Here is a 19,510-nt window from a genome sequence, read left to right as displayed (position 1 = left end):
AGGCATTTTGGAGGAAGGGCTGTAAGGCTAGAGAGAAGCCTCCTAGCAGGTTAGATTTCGAGAGCACAGCAAAAATATGGAAGAAAAAAACCAAATCTGCCTCAGTTATTAAGCTTAGTAATTAGCACGATTTAACTCATCTGAAACTTGAAATAATATCCAAGCATTAAAATGAAAAAGGAAACGCATGTACCTTATCATTACTAAGCTGCCCCCCCACCCTACCTGGAGAACACAAAAATGCTTTGAAAGGTACATTACGTGAAACTCCAAGAACATCAAGATAACTAGAGAGCTCTCAGGAAGGTAGCCCAAATATCACACTGATCGTTCATCATCCACCAATCTTCATCTTAAATTCTGATCCAGTTACTCCTTACTGTTACTCACATTGTTCTGTGACATTTCTTCTGCCAGCAAGCTCACTACAGAATGAATTCTACCTAGCAACTATCCTAAGGAGAAAATCCCTAACCCTTTAACAACACAGTAATTGACTTACACTAAAATGTTACTCACACTAGGAAAGGGTATTCTTAACACCAGAAGAGGAGATACTTCTCCTATACAGATTTTATTACCACCTCTCTCAGTGCAAACCAGGTTAAAGGAAAACCAATCTACAAATTGACTTTGCCAAAATCACAACTTTAGAAGGCTCTGTGAAAGCCAAACATGTCTACTGAAAGCAAACAAGCAAACTATTCTTTTCTTTTATGTTCATAATTTTGGGTTCTTTTCTTTTACTTATATTTTTAATTGAAGTATAGTTGATTTACAATGTTGTGTTAATTTCTGCGGTACAGCTAAGTGATTCAGTTATACATCCATATACACATTCTTTTTTTTAATATTCTCCTCCATTATAGTTTATCACAACTGTTCTTGATGGAAGTTTTAAAAAGCAAGATAGGATTTTTATCTCATAAGTATTTAATTTTTATAGCAATGATTCTTATCAAGTAATAAAGTATTTCTGTGTTGTCAGATTTATTTCCACAATTATAAATCCACCCTTGGTGAGGAAGCAGGTTCTATTGGAAAATTTCTAACACAAATAATTAACAGTTAAGCAACAGGTTTCATGTAGCAGGTAACAAAAGCCTTATCAGAGAACTCAGTGACGTGAACTTCATTTAGTCTCATTTAGTCTCAAGTAAAGAAAACTCAATATGAACTCATTTTCATTTTTTTTCCTCCACAGCCCCTTTACAGAGTTTTTAAAAAGAAAGAAAGGGGCTTCCCTGGTGGCGCAGTGGTTGAGAGTCCACCTGCCGATGCAGGGGACACAGGTTCGTGCCCCGGTCCGGGAAGATCCCACATGCCACGGAGCGGCTGGGCCCGTGAGCCATGGCCGCTGAGCCTGCGCGTCCGGAGCCTGTGCTCCGCAACGGGAGAGGCCACAACATTGAGAGGCCCGCGTACCGCCAAAAAAAAAAAAAAAAAAACCTGTTTAATTAATTATGTCCTTTTTCAAACAATGGTTTTAAAGGGAAAAATTAAGAACACAGAAATTTTGACACTACAATGATGGGATGGAAGAGCAAGCATTCACAGACCTCTGAAATGCTTTTATAGACAGATACAAAATTCCCTGATACTATGAAATATAAAGAGTTGGAAATAAAGAGTTGAGAAGGCTATCTACCTCTTCCACATGAAGAATTTAGTTGTGCATTTCTCTCTCTCAAAATTATAATTCTTGAGTATATTTTCTAAAAAACTACAAATTGTTTCCAATGCAAACAGTTGTTCAAGCAAGTATCTATGTTTGATATATCCTTTGCTAATATCACCACTGCCATTCCAATGCGCTACAGCTTATTACTCAAACAATTCCATCATTATTACCAATTTCTCTTTATGATTTCTCACTCTGAGATGAGAGCAAAATCACTACTCTGGTTCAAACCACCCACAGAGTGTATCTTCAAATCAATTGCCCGGATTTGTTTCCAGAACACATTACATGTTGCTGCCTAGGGAACTGGTTTAGGAAACATTATACTTGGCAGCTGACGTATCAACAGTGCCCGTAGAATTGACACCAACCTAAAGGCCAGAGTCTGTCCAGAAAACAGAAAAATATGCTGCTACTGCCATCTGTGGTTTATGCTTGAATAGCTTCTCCCATGTAAACAAACTGAAAGGTGTAAGGTTCGCAATTAAGATCCAAAGACTTCATCATTTAAAGATACTTTTTAAAATTAACTCTTAATATAACAAACTGTACAGTTTATTAAGTATATGACATAAGAATCTGTGATTCTCTATTTGAACTTTTTAATATAATGCTGATGGAGAAACCACAACTAGTTTGAATGAAAATTTTTCCACTGCATAAAGGCTAACTTTTGTTTTCCCCAAACACACATTCCTAAAGAAATTCAAAACACTTAAGTGCCTCCTGTGGACTTATAATTAGGATAATTTCTCTTTTGAAATAGTGATTGTCAATGCTAAAACATCCCCCAAATTTTTAAAGCAAAAAATGTATTTTTAAGGAAATTTAGGAATTTTCTGTTTAGACATGAGAGTTTGCGCCCTTCAAAATAAATTTTAAAGATTCAATTATCCCTATAATTTTTTTTCTAAGAACAACTTCCAAGATGCAAATGAAGCCTCAAAGTAGACTATTTTCGCAACTTATTTTCTCTCAGTTTGCTTTCTCAAATGACAACCACTGTAGCTTAGGGATCAAAAGATTTGGTGCTGCTGGGGGTGGGGAAAAAAGCAATTCAGGTCCCCGGCAGCCAGATGAGGAAATCCTGGTTCGCTCCCCAATTAAATCACTGTTAATTAGAATTACCAGGTTACATAGTAAAGTCTTATTTAAATAATCGTAAACAAAAAAAAATCTGTTTCTTGAAAAGCCGTTCTCTGCAGGCTACAGTTTAACAGCAGGTAGTAAGGGAAGAATGAAATACAGTAGGAAATGTTTTAATCTTTCAAGTAAAGTTTTCTATTTATAGTTATTTCTAAACCACACTGAAAAGGCAGGTTAGCCACCTCACAATGGTTTTCTTCTAATTTTCCATTATCTAAGGTCTAACAGTCTTATCTTTTTCATAAAGACAAGCCATGGTGGAAAACAAGCAATAAATAGAAGACTGGGCCTGATTCTTGGAATACTGTATATCAAAGTTAATCCAGAGTTTGTTTTTTTGGTTTTTTTTGTTTGTTTTTTAATATAAGAATAAGTTCAGACGAATCTGAATCTTCGGCTCTAACAGGGACGCAACAACCGAAAAAGAATTACCTGCTCAGTACTTCTTGCTGACTTTAAATAATGCTGGTATTTCTGAACCCTAGTTATCGATCAAAGGCATCCGTAAGCCCTTAAGAAATTACCTGAACCAGGAAAAAGTTGACCTTAAGAATACAAAAGTTTGAAAGAAAACGTTTTCTTTCACAACTTGTTGGTCTCAGAAATACTTTCGAAGTATTACAAAGAGTTGGGTATATTAGATCGCTACCTGTGTGGACATATTCAATAGCTACCTTCTATTTAAAATTGTTTCAAAGACTCTCTTATTCTTTGCTGAAATGCAAGATTTATCTGTTGATTCATAACTTGTGATTTTTCTGACTGTGAACCTTTTTCACATATAAGACGACTGGTTCACACAAAATAAGGCGTTTTTATTGTCCTACTTTAATAGAGTAGATTTGACCAACAATGTAAAATTTACTCGTAAGTGGCATCTTCCCAAATTTAACCTTCAACCTAATTATATAAATGGAAAAAATACTTAAATGGAAAATGTCATTTAACTTGGCTACAACACAAAAGTATACAAGAACCAAAAATTATGACAAGGCCCTGAAGTCCTACATGGGCTCGCTGAAAATAGTCTCCTAATGTGGAAGGAGCTATCCCGGCTTTTGAAATTCTGAAGCCAAAAGCTACCATCTGAATACAATTCATTAATGGACCAATTTATTCAACACAAACCAATAAATACCCACCTAGTTATAAAAACAAAGTGATGGTGTCTTAATACAGGATGAAACTCACAAATACAGCCCCAGGCCCCAGAACACGCAAGCATCATTAGCAATTTAAAGCCATCTTGCACAACAGGCTCCAGAAGTGGTAGAAACTTCCTTTACCAATATCATACTTGCAGTTGGCACTTCTACCCTCCAATCTCCACTAACCTAAACCTAGATATTTAAACCTTTGCTCCACAACCCCAGGAAAAAGTAGAAAAATCTGAGAAACCAAGAAGTTATGAATACAGAATACATGATTTGGGCATATTTTAGGAAATTTACCAGCAGTTTTTTCATTAGCTCATCTCCCTCCTCCCCCTCGCTAACTCCCTTTCACATGCTAATTCATGCAGTATACACACACACACACACACACACACACACACACAATTTTGCTAGAGAATTCAAAATGATTTATGGATTAGGAACATGTCATGTTCATATTCTGATTACATGAAACAGAAATGCTCAGAAAGAAGACAGTGGATGGTAAATATGAGATTGGAAATGTGGTCATCTCACACCTCAGCTGCTCAAAATCACCAATGAATCTGTTCATTGTTGCCTTTCACTGTTCTTTGGAGGTCACAGAACCTACTAAAAAAACACCTGTTTGCTGTTTTACTAAAGAACAACAGTACTATAGTATGTTTTTTTTTTTTAATGGAAGTAGAAAATTCTGAGGTGACTCAGAACTAACTTTGATCTTTAAAGTCACAGAACTGAAAAGTTAGACTGTCATGGAAAACAACTGCTAATGTATTTTCAGGGATAAACATTCGGATGCTATGGTCTTAGCAAAAAAAGGGCATGATGTTATTTAGTGAACTCTCCAATTCCTCTAAAGTGTAATTATATAAAACATGCCTTTAATTACTTAGAGTGGCTTATTATCTTCCTTTGCTTGAAATATTTGTCTACTCCCTTATTCTCTTAAAATAAAATGAACAACTGCAATATTCAGCATATACTTCCTCAAATCATTCATCTTCCTTTAAAATTATGACTAAGTGAGTTCATGTTTGTCTTCAAAACCTAAAAGCAACAACTGAAAATATCTAGCGCAGTCAGCACAGGGAATTCCTGGAAGGGTGATGGTGCATCAAAAGGCTAGCAACTCTACTGCAATAGAATAATAAAAACCATTAAAACCATTTAAAGGACTGTAAATTCAGCATCAGTGGCATTTCTGGCAGGAAAACATTTCTAAAATTCCACCTCCAGTTTATTTCTTCATGACACAAACCAAAAGACCTCCTATCTAGATAGCTATCTACTGCAAATAGTCATATAAAATAGAAATCAGTCGCTAGGATAAAAAGCCAGAAGAATTCATTTTCTCTGCTTGGAACCTAAGCAGTTTCATTTACTTTTGGAGAAAAATATTAATTAGTAAGTGAACGAGAAAAAAAAAAAGGTCCCACCATTCCAAATTTTTTTTTCCTTTTTTGGTAATTCTTCTGTGAGCATGTTAAGTTATAAAATATAATGAACATAAATTGTAAAACAGTAGACAATGCTCATTTTTACACTAGAAAATAAAACTTCCCACAACAGTCTAATGTTTCACATATTTTCTTTAAAGCCCATCAAACTGCCAAAATCCCATTCTGTTTTCAACAAAAAGGAAATATTTGTAGCACTAAACTGGACTGATGCCACCTTAGCCTAAATGTATTGCTTGATAACATTCTTTTAAATGGTCCAGACGACTGAGGAAATGAGGCTGTGAAAGGGAAATTTGATTAAGAGTTAAAATTACCAGTGAGTTCTTTAAAATGTACTAATGAATAATTAATAGCAAATGCAGTTCCTAGGCTTCCCTTACAACAATATTCTCAAGTAGAACTGAAAGTACTGTCTGTAGTACAATCCATCAGCTACGTGTCGCACAGGTGGATACAGGAAGTATAGACACACAGAAAGGCATTATGAAAATACACACACTAATATGGGCCATAACATAGATCTGGAACTTGGGTAAAAAATCAGCATGATAAATTTTACATCACGATTTACAACTTTAACACATTAACACCAAACCAAATCACCTCTTAAAAAGCTCACAAGTCAAAAGCACTAAAGAAATCCTTTGTTCCTATGATACTGTCTCCTTCTACCCTAACTGGATTCCAGCCTCCTCCTTTGTGACACGGGATTTTATTGATCTCAAACATGTTCACATTCAGAAATTAGTCTCCAAAGACATCCCAAGGGACTGCCAGCCACCTAGATACCGCACATCACAGACATCTCAGAAAAGGACAAGAGCTTTGAAAACATATCACTATTTGGTCAGCAACATTTAGTGAAGTTAACCAGGCTCTCTTGGAAACAGACTTTTCCCTTAACTGGTAAAAAAAAAAAAAAAAAATACCAGATCTACTCAAACTGGCAATAAATGTTTGATGAGTTAATAAATTTATAAAGGCGCAGATCCACCCCAAGATTTCTCCCCTTGTGTAACTCCTCATTCATTCAACAACTGAGCACCCAAGTGACCTATTTTCAGGTTACTTTCTTCACACCTGCCAGGTCACTGTCCTGATTGAGAAACTTCTTGCTAAAGCAATTAATTTTTAGTGCCTCCTAACTGTCCCGGGTGTTTGCATTCAATTTGAAATCTGTTACTTGTTAGACACTGTTCGGTCCTAGATCTTTCAGAGAATTGGGCGTTTATGGCGCAGAGAGGGGAGGAGACACGGATCTCCGAGAGCCTGCCCTTTATTCGGAAATGAGGAGATTTGAAAGGTGGAAGGCAGGGCAAATAAATAAATAAATCGGGTTTGCCGCCGAAGCGTTTGCGGGCCGGTACGAGCACCCTTTGTAATGCAGGCCTCCCGGGGCTAACGCCTGCGCTAATTGCTCCAGGGAGCTTTCCAAGTTCAAAAGTTCACCTTTTACGACCTCACAAAAGCTCCTTACACGTTACCAATAAAAACATTCCGCGGCAAACACTGAGGGGGAAAATATCAAACAGATACAAATAAAACACCCTGCGGGGGTAGCACAGAGCCGAGGGGAGGAGGGTGAGTCGGGCCCAGCCAGAGCCCCGAGGAACCTGAGGACTTGGCCCGGACGTGGGGGCAGGGAGAGAGCGGTGGGAAGGGCCGGGCCAGGTGAGGAATCCTCCGGCCCTGGGCTCCGGGATCGCGAAAGGAAGAGGAGAACTGAGGTTGGGCAGGCGCGGGCCAGGACAGACGGATTTAAGAAGGGAAGAGGCAGGTGTCCCGGGCACCCGGTCGAGCCGGAGCTCTGAGCCAGCGGGCAGAAGGCGCTGAGCAGGGCGGGGGAACAGGCGGGCAGGAGAGCGCGGGGAAGGAGCGCAGAAAGGCGGGGTGCGGGGTCCGAAAGAGAAGAGAACCGCTGAGCCGGCAGCTACGGAACTGGGGGTCGGCACCGAGGTGGAGGCTGGGGCAGCAACGGAAGCGCGGCACCGCAGAAGAGAGGGAAAGAGGCTCCATAAAGGTGAGGGGCAGAGAAAACCAAGGGGTCGAGGGTGTGGCGGCGGCAGGGCGCAGAGGGAGAGTCCACGGAGGGAGGAGGGACCCGCGTGGGGGAGAGTTGTGGGGGGGAGGGGAAGAGGCTCGTCGCCGAAGGGACCCTTTGGGGAAGAGACCCCCACAGAAGAGTACCCGGGGGGGGGGAAGGGGAGGCTGGGAGCGGAGGGAACCCGAGGGGGAGGGGGCTTCCCCACTGACGGGACTCGAGGTGAGGGGACCGGGGGAGAGCGAGAGGGGCCGGCGCAGAGGGGACCTGGGGGAGGGGGGAGGATTCGCGCAGAGGGACGGGGGGAGGGGAGGCCTGTGCTGAGGGGACAGAGGGGAGGGGAAAACGAAGGTCGGGGTGGAGGGAACCCGGCAGGGGGAGGATCCGCGCGGAGGGGAACCGGGAAGAAGGGGGAGGAGAGGGAGGGTCCGCGCCGAGGGGGACCGGGGTGAAGGTCCGCGCTGAGGGGATCCCGGGCCGCCGCGGCTTCCCAGAGTGAGAGTCCGCTGAGAGGAGGGGAATCCCCGGGGTAGGGGACTGGTTCTCGCCCGGCGAGACTCTGCACGCCCCTCACCCACCGTTGCGCGGCGGCGGAGGGAGCGCGGCGGGCGGCTCCAGGAACCCCGCCGAGCCCCCGCCGCCTCCCCCTCCGCTACGCGGCCGTTCGTCCCGCTCCATGCGGTGGTGCTCAGGGCCCGCGCTCGGTTCGCTGCTCCGCCATGACCGGCGCCCTCGTCGTCGTCGTCGTCCGCCGGGGGGAGGGGGCTGTCAGGGGCCGGCGGGCTGCCGGCCGCGGCGCTCTCTGGGCCCCGAGCCGCCGGGCTCCGCGCCCCTCCGCGCCGCGCCCCCTCAGCACTGGCCAGCTCCCACCCCCGACGTCACGCGCCGCTGCCACGCACTGCCCTACGGGGCACGCTGGGAATTGGAGTCCGCCGAGCGAGGCCGGCCACGCGGGACCCCACCAACTGAAGGGGTGGGAGGAAGGAAAAGCGGCCTTGAGAAGGGAAGGCCAAGGCCTTTCAATATCATGAACCCTGATGAAAACTTCTGGTAAAAATTGAATAAAGATTGCTTCAGGACCTTCTCTTTATTATGATTTATCCATGTTCAACATCCCCTATGACGCCTCGTATCCCCCCGCCCCGAGAATGAGTCTTTCCTAGAAGGCGGATCGCGAAGGAGCCGGGTGAGCACGTGCAATGAAGCCCAGCCCTGTGGGCGGGGCTTATAGGGGGCGGAGCTTGGGTATTCACGAGGGCCTTCCTCCGCGGCTTCGGGACAAATTGGACCCGAGATTAAAGGGCCGGAGTTTAACTCGAGGTGACTGCGTTCGTATGCAAATGGAATGTATAAAACTCCGCTTTCCGGAGTACTCTTTAAAGCCTTTTACCTCCGGGTGGGCGGGAAAGGTTTAAGTTTCTCTTCCTCCTCTTTCATTCTCCCCCTGCCCAAAGAACAGAATGGCAAACTAAGCTTCAGGCCATTGATGCCGATAAAGAAACTCAGACTCTTAACTCCTGAGGTCTTGAAGCCCTCCGTTTGCGAGGGTCCTTACCCGGTTTTGTTCGCCTTCCCTTCTCCTCAGCTTTCCTATCTGTAAAATGGGGTTGGAATAGGGACGGGGGTCCAATTGGAAGATCCCAGTCTCCCCCACACCCGCTCCTTGCCTCAGTTTACCAGAGCAAAATCCCGGATTTTGCAATTTCCGCTGCTGAGCCCACCTCCTGCGGCCACCAGGTGGCGCGCGGCCTCCAGCCTCTGGGCCTGCCGGGGGCGTACGCCTTCAGCGACCCTCTCAGGAAAGGGCTCATCGCGGCTGCCTCCCAAGGTCTAACCAAGCTCTACCTGGCCTGTTCGAAAACAAAGAACAAGAACACTGGTTCCTTGCCCACCTCTACTCTGCTGGGTTATGCTGCAGCTTCCTCACTGACTGCCCATTCCACACCCTGACCCCTACCCCGCCCCACCAATCAGTTGGCTCCTCTATGTCATTGCTTGCTTAATTTTCAAGTCCTCATCCTGGCATTCGCACCCTTGCCTGGTCTGACCCCTGCCACATTTCCCATTATACCCCTTCCCTCACCTCCTAGGCAGGATGTTTTGCAATGCTTCCCTGCATTTATGGGTTGGTTGGCTGTTCCTTACCGACACCGGTTAACCTGTACTGCATCCTTAATCTGCTCAGGCTACCGTTCTGAGAGATTTACATTAACGCTATGCTCTGAACCTCATATCTGCACTATGAGATAGCTCCAACATTGCCACTATCACACACTGATGAAATCACCCATCAGTAATGGGGATTCCAAAGCCAGTCGGTCAGACACCTGAACCTGAACGCTTGGCTCCTTCACACTACTGGCTTCACCCAACACAATCCCAAACTCCTATTCATCTTTCAAGATCCTGTTCAAATAGCCCCTCACGGATATTAATATCTCCCACCAGGGAACATCTAGTTCCCCTCTGTGTTCCCTTACTGCTCTGTTGAGCTCTCAACTCTCTGTGGACTGTGAGAAATGATCTCTCTGTGATTGCTTCCCCACTACCGTTCCCCAGCCCCAGAGGGGGAGGGGAGCCCTTAGAGTTGGGGGTCGTGGGGGGGGGAGGGAGACAGAGGAGATGGGTCTTCTGGGCCATTCCCTCAGTTCTGGGTTCTAAAATGAGTTAGGACCAGGTGGCCTTCCTAGAGCCAAAGCTTGCTTTTGTCATAGACCTCTGGAGGCAGTGAGTTCCCCTTCCCTGGAGATCCAATCAGGGCCTAAGTGGCACTGCAGAAACCTCCGGAAGGACTGGGGTTTCAGTGGTGGATGAAATTCTAAATCGACTCTCAAAGATGGACAGAAAAGTTCAGCCAAATGCTCAGCCCTTGGAAGTAGCTCCTCCTCATCCTTCAGACTCCAGCTCTGTTGTCACTTCCTCCCAAAAGCCTTTCTATAAACTTATTTATTTTATGTATTTATTTTTGGCTGAGTTGGGTCTTCGTTGCTGCGCACGGGCTCTCTCTAGTTGCGGCGAGCGGGGGCTACTCTTCATTGCGGTGCACAGGCTTCTCATTGCGGTGGCTTCTCTCGTTGCAGAGCACAGGCTTTAGGCGTGCAGGCCTTGGTAGTTGCAGCACGCAGGCTCAGTAGTTGTGGCGCATGGGCTTAGTTGCTCTGCGGCATGTGGGATCCTCCCAGACCAGGGCTCGAACCCGGGTCCCCTGCATTGGCAGGCGGATTCCTAACCGTTGCGCCACTCGGGAAGCCCCCAAAAGCCTTTCTAGATCTCCCTTTTTTCTCACTCTCATCATTATAACCCCAACTGCTGAGCACAGAACCTGAACACAGTAGACACTCAATAAATAATTGCTGAGTGGGTGAAAAAACAAGTAAAACATATCTGATTTTTCTACTTAATAAGTGCAACTTTGGTTACCTCCAAGCCTCAAAGTCCTGGTTTCTAAGGGGGGAGGGATAATAGTGATAGTTACTACCTCACAGGATTGTTACAAGAATCAAGTAAGATGATGCATGCAAAGCAATTAATATAAGGTCTGGCATAATAAATGGGACCTGTTAACTAATGTTATTTAAAGAGTGGTCCTAATTCCCAGTTACTTCTCTTCTGAAAATGCTTCTTGGGAAGAGTCAACTACCACAAAACTGAGAAAGGTGAGGGAAATTACTGTGTCCTGAGACCCCAGCCACTGACTGTTCTAAGCAGAGAGGGTCCTGTGAGGTAGGCACTTACTGTGGACCCTTTCCCTTACATTGTCCCCCCAACAATCCTGAGAGGTCAATACTTTTCTCCCCAGATTACAAATGAGAAAACAGGCTCAGAAGGACAGGTGAAGAAGACTCCCCCACCAGCAGGACAAATGACAAAAGAGCTAGGAAGGAAAATATCTAAGAAGAATGAAGGATCTGGGGGTGGGGGGAGTGCTGAGGTCAGAGGTAGACAAACAACCAGTCAGAGCTACAGCTAAGAACAAGGCAGGTAAGGGCTCCATCATGAGGGCCTTGTCCTGTGGTGGGAGAGACAGACACTAATCAAACAAAATAATCACATACCCACAATTACATATAAGTGCTACGACTGAGAACATGCTTAGAGGTTCCTGGTGCTATGGGAGTGTGTGACAGGGCTCAATTTGGTCAGGGGCGGGGACGGGGGGATAATGAGCATTGAAGATGGAAGGATGAGTAGGAATGAGTCACAGTGAGTGGAGAGAGAGAGTTTCAGGGGGGAAGGAACAGCCTGTGCAAAGGTCCCGAGGTCATGTTGAAACAGAAAATTCATTGTGGCTGGAGCCTACCCAGGGACAGAGTGCAGGAGACAAGGGTGAAAAGGAGGAAGCCGGAGGAAACCATGGGGCCATGTGGGAGAACAGCCAGCAGGGGGGGCAGAATTCTCTGATGACAGCAGCCTTGCTCTTCCAAGACCTAGCCAGAGAGTCCCAGCCAGGCTGCATGGGGAGAAAGGGCTGGGAAAGGGAACCCCCACCAGGTTCTGTTTGTTTTAAGTACATTTTGTCTATTATCTGAATAGATAGGAAACACACTGCAAAATTCCCAGGTTGCAAAAAAGTATTCAGTGAAAAGTAAGCCTTTCTCCTTACTGGATTCCCAGCAGCTGGCTCTCCTCCTTATCCATTAATTGTGTCCATTCCCAGATTGTGCACATAAGAACACACACCATATTTGTTTTGTACACTAATCTAGCCCTCCCCAGGGGATCTCTAGTTATGAAAGAAGCTAATTTGTACTGAACACCTACTGCACATGATTCTTTAATTCAACTGAGAGTTATGGACCACCTGACCTTGTGCTGAGCCAGTGGTTCTCAAATTTTAAATCCCCTGGAGGGCTGGTTAAAAACCACAGATTGGGGACTTCCCTGGTGGCGCAGTGGTTACGAATCCGCCTGCAAATGCAGGGGTCACGGGTTCGAGCCCTGGTTCGGGAACATCCCACATGCCGCGGAGCAACTAAGCCTGGGAGGCACAACTGCTGAAGCCTGCATGCCTAGAGCCTGTGCTCCGCAACAAGAGAAGCCACCGCAATGAGAAGCCTGTGTACCGCATCGAAGAGTAGCCCCTGCTTGCCGCAACTAGAGAGAGCTCACGCGCAGCAACGAAGACCTAATGCAGGTCTTCGTTGCAAAAAAAAAAAAAAGCAAATTGGATCATTTCACAGCCCTGATTTTAAAAAACCTTCTTTAAAACAAACAGATTGTTGGGACTTCCCTGGCGATCCTGTGGCTAAGAATCCACGCTTCCGCTGCAAGGGGCACGGGTTCGATCCCTAGAGAAGGAAATAAGATCCCAAAAGCCGCACGGTGGGACCAAAAAAAAAAAAAGAAACACACAGATGGTTGGGCCCCACCCCTGGAGGAGCTTCTGCCTCCTTAGGTTGAGGCCTTATATTTGCATGTCTAACAAGTTCCCGGGTGATGCTGAGGCTGCTGGTCCAGGGACCACACTTTGAGAACCACTGAGCTAGCTGCTTGTGGACAAAGTATGTGGACAGGAAGGCCTTATTCCTCTCCCACAAGAGAAGGCATGAACAGACACAAAGAAACACATACCAACAACATAGTTCATAAAGTGGTAGATTCCATGAGGAAAATGAAGAGGGTGGAGGAGTGCAGGAAGGGGAAGTGCTGGAAAGTAAGGATAGGGTAGGCGTGGAAGGTAGCAACACTTGAGGGCACAAATCAGTGTTCCTTTTTGAGCAGTTGAAGTTTACAAAGCCAGGCAAGCACACACAAGAGGAGGCTTCTTGGGCTCAAGGGAGGGGTAAGCTACAGACGTAGTGAGGAGAGGTTAGAAAAGGGGGTCCACTCCCCCTCACCCCCACCCCCACCCCCACGGCGTGCACAGAGGCAGAAGGACTTGTAGAAGTGACTGAGTCGTCCGCGTTGAGATCCGAGGGCAAATCCGAGAGAGGAGAGTTGGAGAAGGGGGCGTGATCAAGAGCTGTGGATTCTGAGAGGGTAGAGAGGTGCCGCTTTGGATTGGGTTGCAGGAGGGCCCAGAGACCCCAACAAGGCATTTCCATAGTGAGACTGAAGACCCCTGGAGCGCCGGGATGAGCAGGGAATTTGAGGACTGGCGACCGCAGATGGTTCCTCGGGAAAGTTTTGTTGCTCAGGAAGCGGAGAAATGAGGCGCTCCCTCAGGCGGATGGGGAGGGTGTTTAAAAGGTTGCAGTGCTGGAGTTTAGTTGGGGGTTGATGGGAGAGATCTCGGAGGGAGGAAGAAATGGAACATGCAGGAGAGAGGGGTCTGAGCCTTGAGAAGGGTAGAGCTGGCAGGGTCTGAGTGTTCAGAGAACTCAAAAGTTTCGCCTGCCCTGGAAACATCACTCATCTGAAATTTACAACCAACTCCAAAAGGAAAGCACTATTTTCCCCGTTTAACAGACGAGGAAACTGAAGCTCAAAGAGGTGAAGAGACACGTCCAAGGTCCCACATCTCAAAGAACAGGACCTCACTCGGTGTAGGGAGCCCGCGCTCCTCTCACTACCCCCGCTGCTCCTGCGGGCTCCGAACAAGACCCTTTTTTGTGTCCTTACAGGGATGCCCTTTGGAGAGCCGCCCAATGGCAAAGAGGCCCGGCTGAGAGCGGGCCCGCGGGGTGGGGTGCCCCCCCTTCATCCTAGCTCCGCCCCCAGCGGCGCGGGAGGGGGCGCGGGGCGGGGAGCAGCGGGCAGACGCGGGGCGCGCGGGACTGGTAGAGCTGGCGGCGGCGTCCGGCTAGCAGTGCTGCCCGCGCTTCCCGGCCTCCGCGCCCACTGTCCGTGCCCGCCTTGCCCATCCCACCATGGCCGCAGCCGCCCTCCCGCCCCGGCCTCGGCCCGGGCCTGGGCCCCGGCCGCTGCCTCTGCTCCTGCTGCCTCTGCTGCTGCTGCTGCTGCTGCTGCTGCGTGCCAGCCCGGTGCGCGCTGACAGTAAGGTACGTGCGGCCCTCCGACTAGGGCGCAGCTCGGCGTGTAGCCTGGCGCGAGGGGGCGCTGTGGCTGGGGGTGCCGGCTAAGCATGGTGTCTGGGCCAGGAACAGAGGACCCAGAGAGGGGAGACTTAACAGGGAGGCCGCAAGGGCAGGGACCCTGGGAGAGGAGTGCGTGGGGGAAGAAGGGCTGGAGATAGATGGCAAGGGTGCTTGGGACCCCGAGCCTCTGGAAGGGGAGCTGGACACAGTCCAGTGCGGGGAGGAGGTCAGTACTGAAACCCCGGGCCAGGGAGAAGGGGTACTGGGAACTTAAAGGCAGCCCAGACAGGGAGATGCAGTCCCCAGCCTAGGGAGGGGATTCCCAGGAGCGCTGGGCAGGGGCAGCCTGGAGATCTGGCTCAAAGTTTCCATGGGAGGCTGACCCACGTGGAGACAGACCCCCGGGTAACTGCTACCTAGCGACTCCTAGGTTTGCAGCAGGCCCTGGGCCAAGGCTTTCAGGCCATACGTGGGACCCAATGAACCCAGCTGGGCTGGCCACTCTCCTGACCTCTGGGTGTTCCTGCCAGAGATCTGATGCACCCTCCAGAAGACACGGTGTCTCCAGAAGTGGCTGAGCTGCTCTCAGTTATAGCTGAAAGGATCTGCTCTGGTGTCAGGCAGACCTGGGTTCGAATCCCGCCTCCGTCTCTCAGCTGGTGACCCTGGGCCTTTATGATCTCTAGATCAGTGGGATCAGGCCTGGGTAGTGCTTAGCAGCACTCTGGCACCTAGTGGGTCCAATAAATGATACTGTGATTTTGAAATCTTACCACAGAGACCCCAGAAGGGGGTGTGATCCAGAATGTAGAGAGGAGAAGCACTTAGAGTCAGTCAGAGCAGGGACCTCTTGAGCATGTTCTAGAAATGACCCGGTGAGGACTGGGTTGGGACTGGGGGCAAGTGAGAGGCAGGAGGGAGGTACCGCAGAGCATGAGAGTAAGAGTGACTTCTCTTGATGTCTCTCCAGCCTCTTTCCTGGGTAGGAGGTGAGGCTGCCCTGTCCTCAGGCAGGTAAAGGGCAGAGGTCACTAGCCACATGGTAAGTATATAAGCAGTGGGCACTGGCAAACCTTCAGCCTGAAGATTCAGCTCAGGGTATGCAAACAAGTGAGCTGCAGTCCTAACCACGTGCTCCAAAGACGAGGAGGGAATGAGTATCATTCCCATTTTACAGATGGGGCAATTAGGATGTATAGAAAGACAGCTAGCTTGTGGATCAAAAAACCTAGGTTCTGGCCCTTTGTTGTTTTTTGTCTGTGTGACCTTGGGCAAGTCACTGACTGTTTCTGGACCTCTGGACATCTGAAAAACATTGTCTCCCCAACTTCCCTTCCGTATAGGGCCTTCTAGGATTCCCTGACCTGGCTCAGGTAGGGGAACAAGTGAGCAAAAAACCCCAGCTAACCTGGTCAGCACTCTGCCACCTCTCATCTCTCTGGCTGGGAGGAATATTTGGTCTTGGGCATCCTCTGAGCCATGCAGAGAGCTGTAGAGCTTGTGGGGGAGGGCTCGCATTCAAAGCAAAGCAAAGACAAAGAAAACCCAACACCCTGTTTATGTAGTGAGTCAGCCAAACACTTGCTAGGTTGGGGGTGTGTGTGTGTGTTTATTTGTCCCAGGGCAAGCTGGGGCTGGTGGGGTGGGGAGGCACATCCTAGAGTTTGGAGGGTGAAGCAGCTGGGGGACTCAGCACAGCCCTCCCCCAGACACCTCCCACCCCACACCACTCAGCCAGCTGGGAAAAATAAAAATCAAGTGATGGGTGAATTTACTCTGCATTCCTCAGCACAGTCAGACTCCTGCTGGCTCTGTAGAGAGAGCTGTTTTCATTATCACCCTCCCTCCCCAACAATCCTCCTTCCTCTTCAAGCCTGTCCTATTTTCTGAGGGTGAGGGGAGAGCCCTTTGGAAGGCCAGTCTGGGACTTGAAATCTATCTAGGGCCCTAAGGGGTTAAGTTGGCCCCTCCTCAGACTTCCTGCTCCTGGGCGGTCCAGCCTCACCTTCTGCCCAGTACTTTCAGGGGTACAGGGGCAGCTCAACCCCAGTACTCACCAAGGAACTCTGTGGTCTTGGCCAGCTCCTCACTCAGCATGTTTCAACTTTGTGTTTATAACAAGGTCTCTCCTAAGCAGGACTTGGGGTTTCCATCTAAGGAAGTGCTTTGCCCGTCTTGGGAGTGGGAGAAGGAGTTCACAGCTTCCCTGGCATATCTGAGGGGCTGCCCAGTGTGAAGGTTAGGATGGACAGACAGGTAACCACGTGAAACCCAGGCACAGCACCAGAGACCTCTGGGAACCTGCTTTTTGCTGCGTGTCCTAGGAATGTGGCTAAGAATTCCCCATCTCTACCTCAGTTTCCCCATCTGTGAAAGGGCTGCTGGCACCTCATGTTCCCCATGCATCCTGGGGTGGGAAGGGGGTCTTTGGTCAGCCCTGCTGCTTATCAGAGGCCCGAAGACAGTGGGGAGGCCAAGGCCTGTGGCAGCTGGGCCAGGGCAGCAGGAGGGCTAGCACAGGCAGGCGGTGGTGTCCCAGGCTGGATCACATGTTCCCGGCGAGGCCGGTCCGGGAGGCTTAGGTGTTGCTGCCCCTCCACTCGGGGAGTTGCTGCCTGTGGGTGTAATCGGAAACAGGCTCCAGAGCAGGCGAGGGCTGCACAGTGATGGAGTCCTCCTGCACACACAGAGTGTGGGACCCAGTGAGGCCCCGCGGGCTCTCTCTGCAGGGAATGTCTTGCTCCATCTCTCCTATTGGCTGGGGCACGGGAAGAGCATCCTGGGCGCCAAGCCCCTGCCCAGGATTTACATTCAGGATCTCACACAACACTCTAAGACTTCAGTGCTCCCTCCCCGTTTGACAGACTTGAACACTGAAGCTCAAAAGAGTCAGGTTGGGGCTGCTGAAAAATCCAAGATAGGGAACTTGGGGCGTTTGGAGATGCCTGGGACTCTACGATTCTCAGCCTTTAGTGGGCATCCAAATACCTGGGGAGCCTGAGAGAGTCTGAGTGAAGGGATGTGGAGTAAGGACAGGGCATCTGCATTTTCCAAGTCATTCCACCCCAGGTAATTCTGAGGCACATCTCTAGTTGAGAACTCATGGAGGTTTGTGGAGCAAGAGAATAACAGATCTACAAAAAGGAGCTTTTGGAAGGTTAATCCAGCAGAGAGGTGGCTCCTGTATTGCCCAGGTAGCAGCTGATGCAACCTGAGCTTGGGCTGCGGCCAGGGAGTAGAGACCAAGAGATTGAGATAGGAGATATTTAGAATGAAGCATCCATTGGAAGAACGTGACTGATGGGTTCCAGAGTAGGAAGGAGGCTCAGAGACCTGGGTTGGGCAGGAAGGTAGGTAGACACGGGTTTGGGAGAAGATGCTGGGCCCAGTTTTGGATGGATTAAGTTTGGGGTACCTTTGGGGTGCATCCAGAGGGAGGTGTCCAGCTGACCATGGGCTCTAGGGGAGGTCTTTCCCTGCAGGAGGACATGGAAACTGTCTCTCAGTGAATCTGGGCTGGCCATGAGAGAATAGGGAAGATTCAACCTCAAGGTGACACAATTTGAAACTGTTCTGTTTCTAGAACATTTTATCGGTTGAACCCCCTCTTCCCCATTCTGGCCAGATTTATCCATCTCCCTTCAGAAATATCAAGTTCACCTTCTCGCCATCTTATTGTGGGATTTCCTTGCAAATTGCTAGGGAGCTTTTTAAGCACAAGCTACCCGCACTCCTGGGGGCTTTGGCAGCAGTGTGTGCTGAGCAAGCCTGCAGGGAGGGCTGGGGGGCTGAGGCAGCAACTCCAGCCCTCAGGCCAAGGGCAAGGTGGGTCAGGCTCAGTGGGAGCCCCATTTCCCCTGCCCCACCAAGGCCTGATCCAGGGCCAGCACCTCTATCCCAGCTCAGTTGCTGGTGGAGAAGCCCCTGCCTGGTGATTACTGGTGGTCATAGGAGGAAGAGCATGTGAACTAAATTTTGGAGTCAGCCTGTGCTGTGTGACCCTGGGCAAGCCCCTCATCTTCTCTGATGCTCAGATTTCTCCTCTCCAAGATGGGTTCGTGGTGAGAGCAAAGAGGTAGAAAATGATGTACAAACGTGAGGGAGGGTTATTGGGAGCAACTTCAGTAGCAAGTAGACAACAGCTGTTCTATGCCAGGCACTCTGCATGCATTGACTCATTTTAGCCTCAGGACAAGCTTATGAGGAAAGGAGTGTTATCCTCCCCATTTTACAGAGGAGGAAGCTGAGGCTCAGAGGGGTCAAGGTCATGCGGGGAGGACACGTGGGAGCTGGGATTTGAGCCCAGGCCTGGCTCCTTTCCATGGTGCTCTGCCGCCTCCAGTCAAGCAGCACAGGACATAGTAACCACAGGAGGTAGGGGCCTGCCTGGGCTCCTGGCAGCTGGGGCTGGAGCAGAGGCCCTCTTCTGACTCCATTCCTGACTCCTGGCCTGTGTCAGGGCCTTGGCCGCCCCCATCAGGACGTAGCACCTCATCTGAGGAGGGAAGGAATGTTGCAGTCTGATGTGGAGGCCGCTGCTGGTGGGGATGGGCGTTGGATTATGGGTGAGTCCTGAGGAAGAGGCCTCTCTGGCCTGGCCACACAGAACACACACACATCCCCTCACTGGGCTCTTACCCCAACCTGAGGGAGTGGGTGGGGGGTGGCTAGGGGTTCCAGCGGAGCCGGGAAGGGGGCCCAGAGTCTCAAAGAGAAGGCAGGCTTACCGTAGTAGCAGCGATCTAAAGAATGTACAGCATCTGAGCCTGGCTGTCCGCGTTCACAGGTGGGGAGAATTGCCCAGCAGAGCCCAGGGTACACTTCGCCCACAGACAACCAGGGACAAAGCTTCCACCCGTAGCCACCTCCTTCCCCACACTCATCCTCCAGGGGACAGCAAGTCTACCCACCCTGGGCTCTGATCCCCTTGAACAAGTCATTTGATGGCTCCAGGGCTATTTCCTCATCTGGAGGACACTGCTAAGAATATCTACCAGTGCACCCACGTGGAGAAACAAAGGGAAAAACAAGCCCCTGTCAGGATTCTT

The 19,510-nt window shown here is 49.0% G+C and overlaps 2 protein-coding genes across 6 annotated transcripts in view; one reads left to right on the top strand and one right to left on the bottom strand.

The window, feature by feature from the left end:
* The window catches only part of NR6A1 (nuclear receptor subfamily 6 group A member 1), a 204,239-nt gene extending 195,911 nt beyond the window's left edge, over positions 1–8,328 (bottom strand). For all 4 annotated transcript variants that reach the window (XM_030858700.3, XM_030858701.3, XM_060300448.2 and 1 more), the window contains exon 1: positions 8,064–8,328. In XM_030858700.3, coding sequence (XP_030714560.1) covers positions 8,064–8,163 — 100 coding nt within the window. In that variant the 5' untranslated portion in view covers positions 8,164–8,328. The remainder of the gene's footprint in view (positions 1–8,063) is intronic.
* Positions 7,260–19,510, top strand: part of OLFML2A (olfactomedin like 2A) — a 33,826-nt gene continuing 21,575 nt past the window's right edge. Inside the window, exon 1 of one of the 2 annotated variants that reach the window (XM_030858699.2) lies at positions 7,260–7,464. Coding sequence is in view for 1 of the 2 variants with exons in the window: in XM_030858698.2 (XP_030714558.1) it covers positions 14,295–14,426 (132 nt within the window). In the remaining variant the exon portion in view is untranslated. Of the gene's footprint in view, positions 7,465–14,189; positions 14,427–19,510 lie in introns of those variants that run through there. The other variant, XM_030858698.2, reaches the window with a different exon arrangement.

This window comes from Globicephala melas, chromosome 6, assembly GCF_963455315.2.
Source record: "Globicephala melas chromosome 6, mGloMel1.2, whole genome shotgun sequence".
Lineage (NCBI taxonomy): Eukaryota > Metazoa > Chordata > Mammalia > Artiodactyla > Delphinidae > Globicephala > Globicephala melas.
This window is presented reverse-complemented; position numbering and strand designations above follow the sequence as displayed.